Raw genomic sequence first — 18,572 nt, forward strand, 5'->3', positions numbered from 1 at the left:
ACCTAACAAATATATTACAATATGATCAGATAAATAAAGCAATATTTTCTTATGGCTCTGTCAGTAATCTTTAATTTTCAACAGACACAAAAGACAAATTTCCTTTATATAAATATCCCCATAACATGAACATTAAATGAAAGAAACCGGTATTCAAGGCACCATCAGTAGACTATATTTTCTATTTTAGCAAAAGTGGGCTAAATTTACTTCAAAGAAAAAACAATAATAGCAATTTTCTATCATCCACTCAACTGAAATATTTTTAAAATATAATTGGATTGAAATACAAAAAAATAAAGTGCAAAAATCTATTAATCAAAAACAACACTTTGTTTAAGGAGAAGTAACATGCAGTGAAAACAAATATTAAATTTTAACTTTTAAACTTGAACTGAGTAAAAACTCTAAATATGTGATTGCACAGTAATGTTCACTTGTTTGAGGTTGAGGGTGATACTTGGTGGTGTCCCATCTTTTCCACAAGTTCATCAATGTTCAGGAGTAAGGCTCTGAGCTGAAGAAATCCTCAGAATTGAGTGGAGGTGTTCAGCAGTAAGTCGACTTCTGTGTGATGTTTTGTTCAGGTTCATCAAAGAAAACAGTTGTTCACACAGGTATGTGCTGCCAAACATAGACAACGTTTGAGCAGCCTGGATGCGCAGCTGGGGCATGTGTGCCGGGAGGAAGCGGGCGAACTCCGCAGCACCCACTGCCGCATATTTTGCCCTCAGTGCATCATTGCATTGGAGGTCAATCAACTCCATTTGGAGGTTTGGTGGTGAGCTTTCACGTCAACAGCAAATGGGTTACGAGCAGTTCAACCTGCTTTTTGTGCTTCAAAGTCAGCAAATCGGCGTCGAAAGTCAGCGGCAAGCATACCTATTTTATCAGCCAACTGTGTGCTCGGGAACGCACTGGTAGAGAGCTTCTCTTTCATGGTCTGGCAGCTGGGAAAGTGGCTCAAATTTTCTTTCCGCATCTGCGTCTCCCACAGAGTCAGTTTGGTTTTAAATGCCTTCACTGTACTGTACATATCAGAGATGACACGATCCCGACCCTGCAGCTGCAAGTTTATTGCATTCAGATGACTCGTAATGTCACACAGAAAAGCCATTTCACACAGAAACATTTCGTCTCGGAGTTGTGTTGTGTCTTTCCCTTTGCTGTCCAAGAACAGACAAATCTCCTCACTGAAGCTCGAAACATCTTTGAAGCACCTTTCCTGGCTTAGCCATCGCACCCTCTGTGTGATAAGGCAAATCACCATGCTCCGTTTCTAACTCCGTCAGAAATGCCTTGAACTGGCGGTGATTCAAACCTTTGGCTCTGATAAAGTTAACTGTGCGCGTGATGATGCTCATTACATGCTCCATTTTCAAGGCTTTACCGCACAACGCTTCCTGGTGTATGATACAATGATAAGCTGTCAGCTCACCTGTCGCGTTTTCCTCTTGCATCTTTTCCGTATCTTCGCCACCAGTCCGCTCCTGTGTCCACACATCGCAGGTGCTCCGTCGGTTGTCAAACCCACGAGTTTTTCCCAAGGCAGCTCCATCTCATTTACACATCTTGACACCTCTTCATACAAATCATGCCCCGTAGTTGTGCCATGCATAGGACGTAAAGCCAAAAACTCCTCTGTCACGCTTAGGTTGGAGTCCACTCCGCGGATGAAAATTGACAACTGGGCAATGTCAGAAATGTCGGTGCTCTCATCCACAGCCAAGGAATATGCAATAAAATCTTTTCCCTTTTTCACAAGCTGCTCTTTTAGATTGATGGACAACTGGTCTACTCTCTCGGCAATGGTGTTTCTGCTCAGACTCACATTTAAAAAGAGTTGCCTTTTTCTGGGCAAACTTCGTCACAAACTTTAATCATGCAGTTTTTGATGAAATCCCCCTCCGTAAATGGCCGGGCTGATTTAGCGATCTCTTCTGCCAAAATAAAACTGGCCTTGACAGCAGCCTGGCCTTGTGATTTGGCTTTTTTGAACAGAGCCTGTCGAGATTTGAGGCCTCGTTTTAATTCCTCTGCCTTTTGTAGCCTTTGTTCCATGTCCATATTCTTGTTTTTGTCCGCGTGTTTCGTTTCATAATGTCGTCTCAGATTATACTCTTTCAGTACCGCCACACTTTCTCCACACAGAAGACACACAGGTTTTCCAGCTACCTTCGTGAACATATACTCCGACTCCCACCTTGTTTGAAACCCCCGGTTCTCAGTATCCACCTTCCGTTTTGCCATTTTTGATGGGTATCTGAAAGTTAATTTTACTGTGATGCTGACGACTGCTGTGCCAATAAATATTGAAATGAAGCAGCCTACTGCTCGGTGCGTCACCTTTGCATTGTGGGAAATGTAGTATTGGTGCGTGTAAAAGATCTGCGGGCTGCCGGCTTGCTGCGGGCCGGTTCTAATAATAAATCAAGATCATCCCAGGGGCCGTAAAAAACCTTCTTGCGGGCCGGATGTGGCCCGCGGGCCTTGACTCTGACATATGTGATCTACTGTATGCTGCTCTGTACCATCACTCATTCATATATCCTTATGTACATATTCCTTATCCCCTTACACTGTGTATAAGACAGTAGTTTTGGAATTGTTAGTTAGATTACTTGTTGGTTATCACTGCATTGTCGGAACTAGAAGCACAAGCATTTCGCTACACTCGCATTAACATCTGCTAACCATGTGTATGTGACAAATAACATTTGATTTGATTTGATTTTCCTGTAGTCCACGATCATCTCCTTTGTCTTGTTCACATTGAGGGAGAGGTTGTTGCCCTGGCACCACACTGCCAGTTCTCTGACCTCCTCCCCATAGGCCGTCTCATCGTTATTGGTGATCAGGCCTAACACTGTTGTGTCATCTGCAAACTTAATGATGGTGTTCGTGTTTGGCCACCCAGTAGTGGGTGAACAAGGAGTACAGGAGGGGACTAAGTACACACCACTGAGATGCCCCAGTGTTAAGGATCAGTGTGGCAGACGTGTTGTTGCCTACTATTACCACCTGGGGGCGGCCCGTCAGGAAGTCCAGGATCCAGTTGCAGAGGAGGTGTTTAGTCCCATAGTCCTTAGCTTAGTGATGAGCTTCATGGGCACTATGGTGTTGAATGCTGAGCTGTAGTCAATGAACAGCATTCTCACATAGGTGTTCCTTTTGTCCAGGTGAGAAATGGCAGTGTGGATTGAGATTGAGATTTGGTGTCATCTGTGGATCTGTTGCGAATTGGTCTAGCAAGTCCGGGAGGATGGTGTTGATGTGAGCCATGACCGGCCTTTCAAAACACTTCATGGCTACCGACGTGAGTGCTACGGGGCGGTAATAATTTAGGCAGGTTACCTTCGCTTCCTTGGGCACAGGGACTATGGTGGTCTGCTTGAAACATGTAGGTATTACAGACTCGATCAGGCAGAGGTTGAAAATGTCAGTGAAAACACATGACAATTGGTCCGCGCATGCTTTGAGTACACGTCATGGTAATCCGTCTGGCCCAGCGGCTTTGTGAATGTTGACCTGTTTAAAGGTTTTGTTCACATTGGCTACCGAGAGCATTATCACACAGTCATCCAGAACAGCTGGTGCTCTCGTGCATGCTTCAGTGTTGCTTGCCTTGAAGAGAGCATAAAAGGCATTTAGCTCGTCTGGTAGGCTTGCGTCACTGGGCAGCTCACGTCTGGGTTTCCCTATGTAGTCCGTAATAGTTTGCAAGCCCTGCCACATCCGACGAGCGTGAGAGCCGGTGTACTAGGATTACATCTTAATCCTGTATTGACACTTTCCTTGTTTGATGGTTCGTCTGAGGGCATAGCAGGATTTCTTATAAGCGTCTTGAATAGTATCCCGGTCCTTGAAAGTGGCAGCTCCAGTCTTTAGCTCGGTGCGGATATTGCCTGTAATCCATGGCTTCTGGTTGGGATATGTACGTACAGTCACTGTGGAGATGACGTCGTCGATGCACCTATTGATTAAGCCAATGACTGAGGTGATGTACTCCTCAATGCCATTGGATGAATCCCGGAACATATTCCAGTCTGTGCTAATGAAAGAGCTGCAGTGTAGCATCCGTGTCATCTGACCACTTCCATACTGAGCGATTCACTGGTACTTCCCGTATTAGTTTTTGCTTGTAAGCAGGAATCAGGATGATAGAATTATGGTCAGATTTGCCAAACGTAGGGTGGGGGTGAGCTTTGTATGCATCTGTGTGTGGAGTAAAGGTGGTCTAGGATTGTTTCCCCTCTGCTTGCACATGTGACATGGTAAAAATATAGTAAATTTGATTTAAGTCTGCCTGCATTAAAGTCCCCTGCCACTAGGAGCCCCACATCTGGGTAAGCATTTTCTTGTTTACTTATGGCCTTATAGAGTTGGTTGAGAGCGGTCTTAACGACAGCTTCGTTCTGTGGTGGTAAATAGACAGCTACGAATAATATAGATGAGAACTTTCTTGGTAGATACAGTTGAAGTCGGAAGTTTACATGCACTTAGGTTGGAGTCATTAAAACTCGTTTTCCAACCACTCCACAAATTTCTTGTTAACAAACCGTAGTTTTGGCAAGTCGGTTAGGACATCTTTGTGCATGACACAGATCATTTTTCCAACAATTGTTTACAGACAGATTTGTTCACTTATAATTCACTGTATCACAGTTCCAGTGGGTCAGAATGTTACATACACTAAGTTGACTGTGCCTTTAAACAGCTTGGAAAACAAATTGTAGACCTCCACAATTCTGGTTCATCCTTGGGAGCAATTTTCAAACGCCAGAAGGTACCACGTTCATCTGTACAAACAATAGTACGCAAGCATAAACACCATGGGACCACACAGACGTCATACCACTCAGGAAGGAGACGTGTTCTGTCTCCTAGAGATGAACGTACTTTGGTGTGAAAAGTGCAAATCAATCCCAGAACAACAGCAAAGGACCTAGTGAAGATGCTAGATGAAAAAGTTACAAAAGTATCTATATCCACAGTAAAAAGAGTCCTATATCGACATAACCTGAAAGGCCGCTCAGCAAGGAAGAAGCCACTGCTCCAAAACCGCCATAAAAAAGCCAGACTACATTTTGCAACTGCACATGGGGACAAAGATCGTACTTTTTGGAGAAATGTCCTCTGGTCTGATGAAACAAAAATAGAACTGTTTGGCCATAATGACCATCGTTATGTTTGGAGAAAATAGGGGAAAGCTTGCAAGCCAAAGAACACCATCCCAACCGTGAAGCACGGGGGTGACATCATCATGTCGTCGGGGTACTTTGCTGCAGGAGGGACTGGTGCACTTCACAAAATAGATGGCATCATGAGGTAGGAAAGTTAAGTGGATATATTGAAGAAACAGCTCAAGACATCAGTCAGGAAGTTAATGCTTGGCCGGAAATGGGTCTTCCAAATGGACAAAGACCCCAAGCATAATTCCAAAGTTGTGGCAAAATGGCTTAAGGACAACAAAGTCAAGATATTGGAGTGGCCATCACAAAGCCCTAACCTCAATCCCATAGAACCTTTCTGGGCAGAACTGAAAAAGTGTGTGAGCAAGGAGGCCTACAAACCCGACTCAGTTACACCAGCTCTGTCAGGAGGAATGGGCCAAAGTTCACCCAACTTATTGTGGGAAGCTTGTGGAAGGCTACCCAAAACGTTTGACCCAAGTTAAACAATTTAAAGGCAATGCTGCCAAATACTAATTGAGTGTATGTAAACTTCTGACTGTCATGTTATGTCTTGTCCCTGTGCTTTCCCTTCTCTTCGTTTCCCCCTGCTGGTCGTATTAGGTTACTCTCTCTCTCTCTATCGTTCCGTTCCTGCTCCCAGCTGTTCCTCATTCTCCTAACGACCTCGTTTACTCTCTCACACCTGTCCCCTCTTTTGCCCTCTGATTAAGTCTCTATTTCTCTCTCTGTTTCTGCTTCTGTCCTTGTCGGATTCTTGTTTGCTTTGCCCTTGTCCCGTCCTGTCGTAATCTGCCTCTTCATCAGATGCTGCGTGTGAGCAGGTGTCTCTGTCCTCTACGGCCCGCGCCTACCCAGAGGGACCTGCAGTCTGTTGCCGCTAGCCCTGCAATTCTCCTCAACTACTAGAAGGAGGACTCTCCTGCAAAGATAGAGGATTTATGTTTTCCCTGTTTGGACATCTCCTGTAAAGATTGAGGATTTATGTTTTCCCTGTTTGGACATTAAAAGTCTCTGTTTCTGTTGAATCGCTGTTGGGTCCTCACTCATCTGCATAACAGAAGAATCCGACCAAGAATGGACCCAGCGACTTCGGATCCTCTCTACTCTGCCGTCGAGATCCAGGGAGCGATGCTAGGCAGACACGAGCAGGAATTGTCTGCTGCTCGACATGCCGTTGAGACCCTGGCCGCCCAAGTCTCCGACCTCTCGAAACATATTCACAATCTCCGCCTCGATCCACCGGCTACTTCCAGGGCTTCCGAGTCTCCGGGCCCAGAATTAATAACCCACCGTGTTACTCTGGGAGCCCACTGAATGCCGCTCGTTCCTCACCCAGTGTGATATTGTGTTCTCTCTCAGCCCAACACGTACTCCAGGGGTACAGCTGTATCGCCTACGTCATATCTCTCCTTACTGGACGGGCTCGTGAGTGGGGCACGGCAATCTGGGAGGCAAGGGCTGAGTGTACTAACCAGTATCAGAACTTTAAGGAGGAGATGATACGGGTTTTGATCGTTCAGTTTTTGGGAAAGAAGCTTCCAGGGCCCTGTCTTCCCTATGTCAAGGGAATCGATCCATAACGGACTACTCTATAGAGTTTCGCACTCTTGCTGCCTCCAGTGACTGGAACGAGCCGGCGTTGCTCGCTCGTTTTCTGGAGGGTCTCACGCGGAGGTAAAGGATGAGATTCTCTCCCGGGAGGTTCCTTCCAGCGTGGATTCTTTGATTGAACTCGCTATTCGTATAGAACGACGGGTAGATCTTCGTCACCGAGCTCGTGGAAGAGAGCTCGCGTTATCCGTTTCCCCCTCTCCGCATCACTACCATCTTCCTCCAGTGGCTCAGGTGCTGAGCCCATGCAGCTGGGGGTATTCGCATCTCGACTAAGGAGAGGGAACGGAGAATCACCAACCGCCTCTGTCTCTATTGCGGTTCCGCTGGTCATTTGTCATTTCATGTCCAGTAAAAGCCAGAGCTCATCAGTAAGCGGAGGCTACTGGTGGCGCTACTACTCAGGTCTCTCCTTCAAGATCCTGTACGACCTTGTCGGTCCATCTACGCTGGACCGGTTCGGCAGCTTCCTGCAGTGCCTTGATAGACTCTGGGGCGGAGGGCTGTTTTATGGACGAAGCCTGGGCTCGGGGAACATGACATTCCTCTCAGACAGTTAGGGAGCCACGGCCATGTTCGCCTTGGATGGTAGTCCTCTCCCCAGTATTCAGCGTGAAACGCTACCTTTAACCCTCACTGTCTCTGGTAATCATAGCGAAACCATTTCTTTTTTGATTTTTCGTTCACCTTTTACACCTGTTGTTTTGGGCCATCCCTGGCTAGTGTGTCATAATCCTTCTATTAATTGGTCAAGTAATTCTATCCTCTCCTGGAACGTCTCTTGTCATGTGAAATGTTTAATGTCTGCTATCCCTCCTGTTTCTTCTGCCCCCTCTTCACAGGAGGAGCCTGGTGATTTGACAGGGGTGCCGGAGGAATATCATGATCTGCGCACGGTCTTCAGTCGGTCCAGGGCCACCTCCCTTCCTCCTCACCGGTCGTATGATTGTAGTATAGATCTCCTTCCGGGTACCACTCCCCCCCGGGGTAGACTATACTCTCTGTCGGCTCCCGAACGCAAGGCTCTCGAAGATTATTTGTCTGTAGCTCTCGACGCCGGTACCGTAGTCCCTTCCTCCTCTCCCGCCGGAGCGGGGTTTTTTGTTAAGAAAAAGGACGGGACCCTGCGCCCCTGCGTGGATTATCGAGGGCTGAATGACATAACGGTTAAGAATCGTTATCCGCTTCCCCTTATGTCTTCAGCCTTCGAGATCCTGCAGGGAGCCAGGTTTTCACTAAGTTGGACCTTCGTAACGCTTACCATCTCGTGCGCATCAGGGAGGGGACGAGTGGAAAACGGCGTTTAACACTCCGTTAGGGCATTTTGAATACCGGGTTCTGCCGTTCGGTCTCGCTAACGCTCCAGCTGTCTTTCAGGCATTAGTGAATGATGTACTGAGAGACATGCTGAACATCTTTGTTTTCGTTTACCTTGACGATATCCTGATTTTTTTCACCGTCACTCCAGATTCATGTTCAGCACGTTCGACGTGTCCTCCAGCGCCTTTTAGAGAATTGTCTTTATGTGAAGGCTGAGAAGTGTGCTTTTCATGTCTCCTCCGTCACATTTCTCGGTTCTGTTATTTCCGCTGAAGGCATTCAGATGGATTCCGCTAAGGTCCAAGCTGTCAGTGATTGGCCCGTCCCTAAGTCACGTGTCGAGCTGCAGCGCTTTCTCGGTTTCGCGAATTTCTATCGTCGTTTCATTCGTAATTTCGGTCAGGTGGCAGCTCCTCTCACAGCCCTTACTTCTGTCAAGACGTGCTTTAAGTGGTCCGTTTCCGCCCAGGGAGCTTTTGATCTCCTCAAGAAGCGTTTTACATCCGCTCCTATCCTTGTTACACCTGACGTCTCTAGACAGTTCATTGTCGAGGTTGACGCGTCAGAGGTGGGCGTGGGAGCCATTCTGTCCCAGCGCTCCCATTCTGACGATAAGGTCCATCCTTGCGCGTATTTTTCTCATCGCCTGTCGCCGTCGGAACGTAACTATGATGTGGGAAACCGCGAACTGCTCGCCATCCGCTTAGCCCTAGGCGAATGGCGACAGTGGTTGGGGGCGACCGTTCCTTTTGTCGTTTGGACTGACCATAAGAACCTTGAGTACATCCGTTCTGCCAAATGACTTAATGCGCGTCAGGCTCGTTGGGCGCTGTTTTTCGCTCGTTTCGAGTTCGTTATTTCTTATCGTCCGGGCTCAAGAACACCAAGCCTGATGCTTTGTCCCGTCTCTTCAGTTCTTCAGTAGCCTCCACCGACCCCGAGGGGATTCGCCCTGAGGGGCGTGTTGTCGAGTTGACTGTCTGGGAATTGAGAGGCAGGTAAAGCAAGCACTCACTCACACTCCGTCGCCGCGCTTGTCCTAGGAACCTTCTTTTCGTTCCCGTTCCTACTCGTCTGGCCGTTCTTCAGTGGGCTCACTCTGCCAAGTTAGCCGGCCATCCCGGCGTTCGGGGTACACTTGCTTCTATTCGCCAGCGTTTCTGGTGGCCCACTCAGGAGCATGACACGCGTCGTTTCGTGGCTGCTTGTTCGGACTGCGCGCAGACTAAGTCCGGTAACTCTCCTCCTGCCGGCCGTCTCAGACCGCTTTCCATTCCCTCTCGACCGTGGTCTCACATCGCCTTAGACTTTATTACCGGTCTTCCTTCGTCAGCGGGGAAGACTGTTATTCTAACGGTTGTCGATAGGTTCTCTAAGGCGGCTCATTTTATTCCCCTCGCTAAGCTCCCTTCTGCTAAAGAGACGGCACAAATCATCATTGAGAATGTTTTCAGAATTCATGGCCTTCCGTCAGACGCCCGTTTCGGACAGGGGTCCGCAATTCACGTCTCAATTTTGGAGGGAGTTTTGCCGTTTGATTGGGGCTTCCGTCAGTCTCTCTTGCGGTTTTCACCCCAGTCTAACGGTCAAGCAGAACGGGCCAATCAGACGATTGGTCGCATCTTACGCAGTCTTTCTTTTCGAAACCCTGCGTCTTGGGCAGAACAGCTCCCCTGGGCAGAATACGCTCACAACTCGCTTCCTTCGTCTGCGACCGGGCTATCTCCTTTTCAGAGTAGCCTCGGGTACCAGCCTCCTCTGTTCTCGTCCCAGCTCGCCGAGTCCAGCGTCCCCTCCGCTCAGGCTTTTGTCCAACGTTGTGAGCGCACCTGGAAGAGGGTCAGGTCTGCACTTTGCCGTTATAGGGCGCAGACTGTGAGAGCCGCTAATAAGCGTAGGACTAAGAGTCCTAGGTATTGTCGCGGTCAGAGAGTATGGCTCTCCACTCGTAACCTTCCCTTATGACAGCTTCTCGCAAGTTGACCCCGCGGTTCATTGGTCCGTTCCGTATTTCTCAGGTCGTTAATCCTGTCGCAGTGCGACTTCTTCTTCCGCGACATCTTCGTCGCGTCCACCCGGATCTTCCATGTCTCCTGTGTCAAGCCTTTTCTTCGCGCCCCGTTCGTCTCCCCCCGTCCTTGTCGAGGGCGCACCTATCTACAGGGTCCGGAAGATTATGGACATGCGTCCTCGGGCCGTGGTCATCAGTACCTAGTGGATTGGGAGGTTACGGTCCTGAGGAAAGGAGTTGGGTTCCATCTCGGGACGTGCTGGACCGTTCGCTGATCGATGATTTCCTCCGTTGCCGCCAGGTTTCCTCCTCGAGTGCGCCAGGAGGCGCTCGGTGAGTGGGGGGGTACTGTCATGTTATGTCTTGTCCCTGTGCTTTCCCTTCTCTTCGTTTCCCCCTGCTGGTCATATTAGGTTACTCTCTCTCTATCGTTCCGTTCCTGCTCCCAGCTGTTCCTCATTCTCCTAACGACCTCGTTTACTCTCTCACACCTGTCCCCTCTTTTGCCCTCTGATTAAGTCTCTATTTCTCTCTCTGTTTCTGCTTCTGTCCTTGTCGGATTCTTGTTTGCTTTGCCCTTGTCCCGTCCTGTCGTAATCTGCCTCTTCATCAGATGGTGTGAGCAGGTGTCTCTGTCCTCTACGGCCCGCGCCTACCCAGAGGGACCTGCAGTCTGTTGCCGCTAGCCCTGCAATTCTCCTCAACTACTAGAAGGAGGACTCTCCTGCAAAGATAGAGGATTTATGTTTTCCCTGTTTGGACATCTCCTGTAAAGATTGAGGATTTATGTTTTCCCTGTTTGGACATTAAAAGACTCTGTTTCTGTTGAATCGCTGTTGGGTCCTCACTCATCTGCATAACACTGACCCACTGGAAATGTGATGAAAGAAATACAAGCTGAAATAAATCATTCTCTACTATCATTCTGGCATTTCACATTCTTAAAATAAAGTGGTGATCCTGACTGACCAAAGACAGGGAATTTTTACTACGATTAAATGTCAGGAATAGTCAATAACTGAGTTTACATTTATTTGCCTAAGGTATATGTAAACCTCCAACTTCAACTGTATATATGGGGTATACAATCTTCCCAGCTCTGCAGATTTTGCTATGAGGAGGCAGAGTCATTTATTTTGGTATTGTCCATATGTAGCTCGTTTTTGGTCACAGGTCCAGGAATGGCTGAAGATTTGAAACATTTTCCTAGAACTAACACTGCAGATAGCAAACATTTGAAAAGCCATAGTCAAATCAAATCATATTTTAAAAAATTAAAAAATATATTTTTGCAATCTGTAGAAGCTATGAGAATAGCAAGGTTCAGTACTTTTGTGAAGCTCACAGTACAGTTGAAAAATGTATGGCAAATAGAAATCCAAAATGGATGGTGTTGAGAGATAGATGGGAGGGGTTGAATGTAGCTGAAGGGTGGGACTAATAAGATAACCAACATACGGGGTCTGTAAAATGAATATAGCTTCAGAAATGTTGTGAAATAGCACAGTTACAAATAGAATCAAACTGGATGGACATCAGAAATAGAGGAAGGACTAAAAACAAGCAAAATATAACTAATGTGAAATAGATTGTGTATGTAAAATGTGTTATTGTTTATTAGTTTTCTCCAATTGAGGGAAGGGTGGCAGGGAATAATAAAGGTATATTCAAAAAAATATGTGTATCTATAAAGGTATGTGTGTGTGTATATACAGTGCCTTGCGAAAGTATTCGGCCCCCTTGAACTTTGCGACCTTTTGCCACATTTCAGGCTTCAAACATAAAGATATAAAACTGTATTTTTTTGTGAAGAATCAACAACAAGTGGGACACAATCATGAAGTGGAACAACATTTATTGGATATTTCAAACTTTTTTAACAAATCAAAAACTGAAAAATTGGGCATGCAAAATGATTCGGAACTGATTCCAAATTTGAAGAGACTGCTTTACAATTGGGTTGACACACCTTTTGCCTAGGGACACTGGGAGAGACGAGCACAACACAGAGGAAAGTGCAGCAGGTTTACACGATTCAGACTCCATCTGGACCCAGAGTGGTCTAGGGCCAGTAGGATCAGTCTGCAGCCAGTACAGAAGGGCTCTGAAATTTGCAGCCCAGTAGTATGTCTGAAAATTTGGTAGAGCTAAAGCCCCCAATGACCTAGGCTTCTGTAAATGTTTTCTACCAATCCGTGGTACCTTGGCATCCCAAATAAAATGCATGAATGTTTGATCCAGTGAAATAAAAAAAGATTTTGGAATAAAAATGGGTAAACATTGAAAAATATAAAAATTGGGCAACACATTCATTTTAATGACATTAATCCTTCCGATAAGAGAAAGGGGTAGCGAATTCCAAAAAGTAAAAGATTGTTTCAAACTGTCTGCTAGAGCAACAAAGTTTTCCTGAAATAAATTTTAATATTTCCTTTAACTCCCAAATAGGTGAATTGATCCTGGACAATCCTAAACTGAGAACTTGTAAAAGAGCACTTTAATGCAGCCTTGTTTACCGGAAAAAGCTCACCCTTGCCTAGATTCAGCTTGTACCCTGAGATTGATCCAAACTTTTTAAGAACAGATAGGGCACGTGGCAATGAGGTATCAGGGTTGGAGATAAACAAAAGGAGGTCGTCAGCATATAGCGAGACTTTCTGCTCCAAGCTCGCCCTGATTATACCTTGAATGGCATCATTAGAGCGTAGTGCAATGGCGAAAGTCTCGATTGCCAAAGCAAACAACAAGGGGGGAGTGGACAACCCTGTCTGGATCCGCGGTGCAAGGCAAAATAGTCAGAGGACAAGTTATTAGTCCGTACCGAAGCCATGGGGGAAAAATACATCTTTATCCACGCAATGAATTTGGGGCCAAAGCCAAATCTATAAAGGGCAGCTGTTAGGTAATCACACTCAACGCGGTCAAAGGCTTTTTCGGCATCAAGTGAGACCACCACCTCTGGGTCCTCCGACGCTGGGGGGTACAGTATATTCATAAGGTGCCTAATATTGAAAAATAAATGCTTATTTCTCACAAAGCCAGTCTGGTCAGAGTGTATTACTTGGTGCAGCAAGCCTTCCATACGGATGGCTAAAAGCTTAGCTAGGATTTTGTAATCACAGTTTAAAAGCGAGATTAGACGATAGGATCCACATTCCAGGGGGTCTTTGTTTTTCTTTAATAGTAGAGGCCTCAGATTTACGGATCTGATGTGCAAGGAGTTTACTGGCCTTGCCGCCTTGTTCACAGACTTTGTATCGAGCTCGTAAGTGTAATTGTTCAGGTTGCCTGGTAGAAAGCTCATCAAATTCAGATTGGAGTAGTTGGCGCTCTTTATGCAGATCAGAGGAAGGATCCGTAGCATACTTCTCATCCAGTGTGGCTATGGACTCGCTCAGGTCCCGAAGTCGCTGGGAGCGAACTCTGTTTTGGTTGGCTGTATAAGAAATCATTTGGCCACGTAGGTATGCTTTGAGAGACTCATATATGGTAGAGCAGGACATACCTGGTGTTGAATTAGTTTCTCGGAATAAGGTGATTTCAGAAGAAATGAAATTGACAAACTCCTTATCTGAGAGTAAAATGGGGTTGAGATGCCATTGATAACACATAGGAGGTCACTGGGGAAACTAGTTCAAGCACTAATGGTGAATGGTCAGAAATAACAATACTCTCGTAAGTACACTGCCGAAGGTTAGGCAGAAGTTTTTTGTCCAAAAAGTAATCAATCCGGGAATATGTTTGATGAACATGAGAATAAAAGGAATACTGTCTATCTGTAGGATGTAGGAAACGCCAGGCCTTAAACATAGCATATTTCTGAAGAAAGGTTTGAATAAGTAGGGCACATTTAGATGGGCCTGTAGTTGTTTGTGAGGACATTTTACAGTTGAAATCCCCCCCTAAAACCAACAAATGAGAATCTTAATTGGGAATAGCAGACAGAAAGGAAGAAATTAAAATTGTGTCATCCCAATTGGGAGCATAAACACTAGCCAAAACAAGAGGGATAGAAAACAGTTTACCGGTTACTATGACATATCGTCCCTTAGGATCAGCAATAACCTCAGAAGCTACAAAGGGAGTAGCTTTATCAACCAGAATAGCAGCACCTCTTGATTTACTATGAAAGTTTGAGTGGAACACTTGACCAACCCAGTCCCTACGCATCGTAAAATGCTCATCAGTCCTCAAGTGAGTCTCTTGTAGAAATGCAATATTTGCATTCAAACCCTTTAAGTGTGTCAACACCCTCTTACGATTCACCGGGTTATTAACCCCTTTGGTGTTCCATGAAATGTACTTGATTGCATTATTTTGGCCCCTCTGGGCATTCCCGTTATTCAACCCTGTCATTAGAGCATAGAATGGAAACGCAATGAGCGCCCAAAACCCTCAGAATAACTTGTCTCAGAGTAATAATGTACGGTGGTAGATGTTTGGAAAAAGTACAGAAAAAAAACTAAAAAGACAGAATGACAACATTAGAACTGAACAATTCAACCCCCTCCCCCCATCCCAGACAATACCTCCCCAAACAAGGTACAAGCCTAAATATAAAATAAAATGTATAAAGGCTCTCAGCCAAAAACCTAATTTGAAGTAAGGAAATCGTAGTAAGACAATCAAAAATAATAGTAATTATAATAGTAGTCTCGTTGACGCTGAGACAGCTTACAACCAGTACCAAAAAAACTGTGTGCGCAATGTTGAACGTTTGCTGGGCATAAATGACACTCAAAACTTTTAAAATTGAAGTGAGACCCCAAAAACCGTGTAGCCTCGGGAGACATTTACTGTATCAATGCAAACGGATGCAGTAAACAAATAACCCAAAATATTTTCAGAGTCACTGAGACACTGTGTAAACAAACTGACTAGGTGAGCGAGACAGCCTAGAAACACAGGAGTTAAGTAAAACCTTAATACAATTAAATTAAAATGACTGAATGCTTGTAAGGCACGCACACTAGATGATCAAAACATTAGATCACGTTAAATAAGCCTGAATGGGTTCGCCAACTATACAAGACCAGCCTGTTATATCTAAACATAATTGTACCACAGGTGGGTTACTTACTATCCACAGTTCGCAAGCAACAGTTGCTGAACTGTGAGCAAGTTCAAGACTTCTTGATGTGACGTTGAATGTGAGCCATAGCCTCATCCGGAGACTCAAATGTGTAGTCTTTACCCTCATGAGATAGCCATAAAAGGGCCGGGAATCGCAGTCCATACTTCACACCTGGATAGTCCCGAAGTACTCGTTTGGTCTGTCCGAAAGCTGCGCGCTGCCTGGAAACAGTGGGGGAGTAGTCCTGGTAGATGGAGAAGCTCTGTCCTTGAAAGCTCAGAGTGGTATTGCGGGCTCGTCGGAGGATCTCCATCTTCTCATGAAAGAAGTGCACTCGAATAATTATGTCACGGGGCCTCTCCCCATTCCGGGGCTTTGGGCGCAGCGACCGGTGGGCACGATCAATCAGGGGCTTTTCATCTAAGGCAAGAACATCCTTCAGCAGCCCTAAAACGAAATCCGTGGCGCGATGCTTTTCCACTGACTCTGGGACCAATACAAGTCTCAGATTATTGCGGCGAGAGAATCCCTCTAAACTCACACAGCTTTCCTTCACCTTTTTCAAATCCGCAGCTAGGCGTTTAACTTCAGCCTCCAGGGATGTAAAGTCGGAGACATTAGTAGCGGAGGTCTCCAGTGCTGCAATCGTTGTAGTGTGTGACGCAGCTGTTGTTTTGAGTAATGTGATTGCTGGCACAGTCTCGTTTGGCAGGATGGTTAAAACTGCTTTTAAAGTATCAGAAACCTCCTGTATTCTGGCCTCAATCATAGCAACCATCTGTGTTTTCATTTCAACTATCTCAGAGCGTAGTAGTTTGATGGCCTCGAGAATGTTCATTTCAGCGCCGCCAGGCCAAGCCGCACCCCCGGGTAAAGTGTGCGTCCCCGGGCCCTCAGACTCAGGAGAGGGCGGTGATGAGAGCGGGTCTTGTAGGCCGGGTTTTCTCAAAGTCATGCCTTTGGCCTTATGTTTGGTCGACATGCTGACATTCGGAAGCAAAGTATTCTTGGTTTTTACGGAAAGGGATCACCAAATTAATATTTGAAAATAAATACGGTTCTGCTGCAAAATTCACATAAACTTTAAGAACGGGAGCAAACGGAAAACACGTCAGTCGCACATGGCTCCAATCCCCTGATCTCTTTTGATGAACATATCAAGATTGTTTCAAGGACAGCTTTTTTCCATCTGCGTAACATTGCAAAGATCAGAAACTTTCTGTCCAAAATTGATGCTGAAAAATGTATCTATGCTTTTGTTACTTCTAGGTTAGACTACTTTCTGGCTAGCCGGATAAAGCACTAACTAAACGTCAGTCAGTGCTAAATACGGCTGCTAGAATCCTGACTAGAACCAAAAAATGTGATCATATTACTCCAGTGCTAGCCTCTCTACACTGGCTTCCTGTTAAGGCAAGGGCTGATTTCAAGGTTTTACTGCTAACCTACAAAGCATTACATGGGCTTGCTCCCACCTATCTTTCCGATTTGGTCCTGCCGTACATACCTACACGTACGCTATGGTCACAAGATGCAGGCCTCCTTACTGTCCCTAGAATTTCTAAGCAAACAGCTGGAGACAGGGCTTTCTCCTATTGAGCGCCCCCCTTGGGTTGTGCCTTGATCTTTGTGGGCTATACTCGGGCTTGTCTCAGGATAGTAGGTTGGTGGTTGAAGATATTCCTCTAGTGGTATGGGGCTGTGCTTTGGCAAAATTGGTGGGGTTATATCCTGCCTGTTTGGCCCTGTCCAGGGGTATCATCGGATGGGGCCACAGTGTCTCCTGACCCCTCCTGTCTCAGCCTCTAATATTTATGCTGCAATAGTTTGTGTCGGGGGGCTAGGGTCAGTCTGTGATATCTGGAGAATTTCTCCAGTGTCCTGTGTGGATTTAAGTATGCTCTCTCTAATTCTCTCTTTTTCTGGAGCTTGTGCCCTCCCTGGCCACAGTACAGACAGACACCCAGCTGTATCCATCTGCGTTGTTCCGCCGCGGGAAGGTGTGTGACCCGTACCTCCATGGGTTCAGGCTCAGATCCCAAACACTCGCCGAAGGAGGGAGAGAAGCAATGAAGATGCCGACGCTACCAGAGGAAGTTATCCAAACAGATGGCCATCGCAATGAGTGTGTCCAGGGTGAGGTTGTCATCTTGGCAGGACAGTTCCGTCTGGACCTCCTTGTGCCTCTGGACTTCCTTGTATGTAAGCTCATACTCCGCAGCTGTTGGACTACCCTGCTGGAGCTGAAGCAGACGCTCACCTCCAACTCTGCCCTCCACAGGATGATTGAAAATACATTTAAACAGAGCCACAAACCCCTCATAAGACTCGAGCTCCTCCTCTCTTCTGTCCCAGACGGCGGTAGCCCATTCCAATGCCCGCCCAGTCAGCAGAGAAATAACCGTGGCAACCTTAGGTCTCCCATCTGATTTGCGAAATAGAGGGAGCACTTAAGGAGGAAGCCACGGCATTTGGATGATATCCCGTCATATCTCTCCTGGAGGGATAGACAGGCATCGCTGACCTGAGCGGGTTGTTAAATGGGCTGGTGTGCTGACTCGGTGGGTAGACTGGTTCTAGAATATCCTCCGCTGTTGAGAAGTTGTAGACTGCAGAGAACATCTTCCATGGCCGTCCCCAGTTGAGCCAGCTTATCATGGTGTTGACCAAGAAGGTAACCTTGTTTCATGGATCGTCTGGGAGATGTCCAGTTGTCTTGCTGCTTTCATATTTTGAGATGGTATTCTGTAACCATAGAGTGGTGAGTCGGAAGCAGGCGAAACGTTTTAATAAAACAACATAACCAAGAACACAACACTAACATAAAGGCAGAACGCCGATACACAAGAACAATACCAACTGGTGAGTAAACATGGAAGAGTGACATATAAAGGGGAGGAAACAATGAAGGTAATGGAGTCCAGGTGTGAATCATAATGATGAGTGCCAGGTGTGCGTAATGATGAATCCCAGTACCGGGGATTACTACTCTGGCGACGTCGTACACCGGAGGGGAGGAGCAGGAGCTAGACGTGACAGCTTTTTACCAAAACAGAGGCGGGGCAGCCATTTTGTTATTGTTTCGTCTGTGGATTTGCCCTTTAAACAGCTGCATATTATCAAGATATGTGTCATCAACAAAAAGGTAAACGAGAGGCCTATAGCAAATGCAGCAAATAGCAGTTTTCAGTAGTGCTCAAAGCATGCTATTCCATGTGCACAGCATTTATTTTTCAACTAGAATCAATGAGCCCGATCAGTCCTCCATGAGAACAAAATCACAACACAAACAACATAGTAGGGCTGGCTAATAAGTCCATCTTTTGGGGTTATGCTCAGGTAAAACAATTTTGCTAATCTT

The 18,572-nt window shown here is 46.1% G+C and overlaps 1 protein-coding gene across 1 annotated transcript in view; it reads left to right on the top strand.

The window, feature by feature from the left end:
• LOC135573032 (N-acylneuraminate cytidylyltransferase-like) overlaps positions 1-2,864 on the top strand; it is a 29,498-nt gene extending 26,634 nt beyond the window's left edge. Inside the window, exon 8 of the mRNA XM_065022094.1 lies at positions 2,833-2,864. Coding sequence (XP_064878166.1) covers positions 2,833-2,864 — 32 coding nt within the window. The remainder of the gene's footprint in view (positions 1-2,832) is intronic.
• The last annotated feature ends 15,708 nt before the right edge of the window (positions 2,865-18,572 follow it).

Source organism: Oncorhynchus nerka, linkage group LG8 (genome assembly GCF_034236695.1).
Source record: "Oncorhynchus nerka isolate Pitt River linkage group LG8, Oner_Uvic_2.0, whole genome shotgun sequence".
Taxonomy (NCBI): domain Eukaryota; kingdom Metazoa; phylum Chordata; class Actinopteri; order Salmoniformes; family Salmonidae; genus Oncorhynchus; species Oncorhynchus nerka.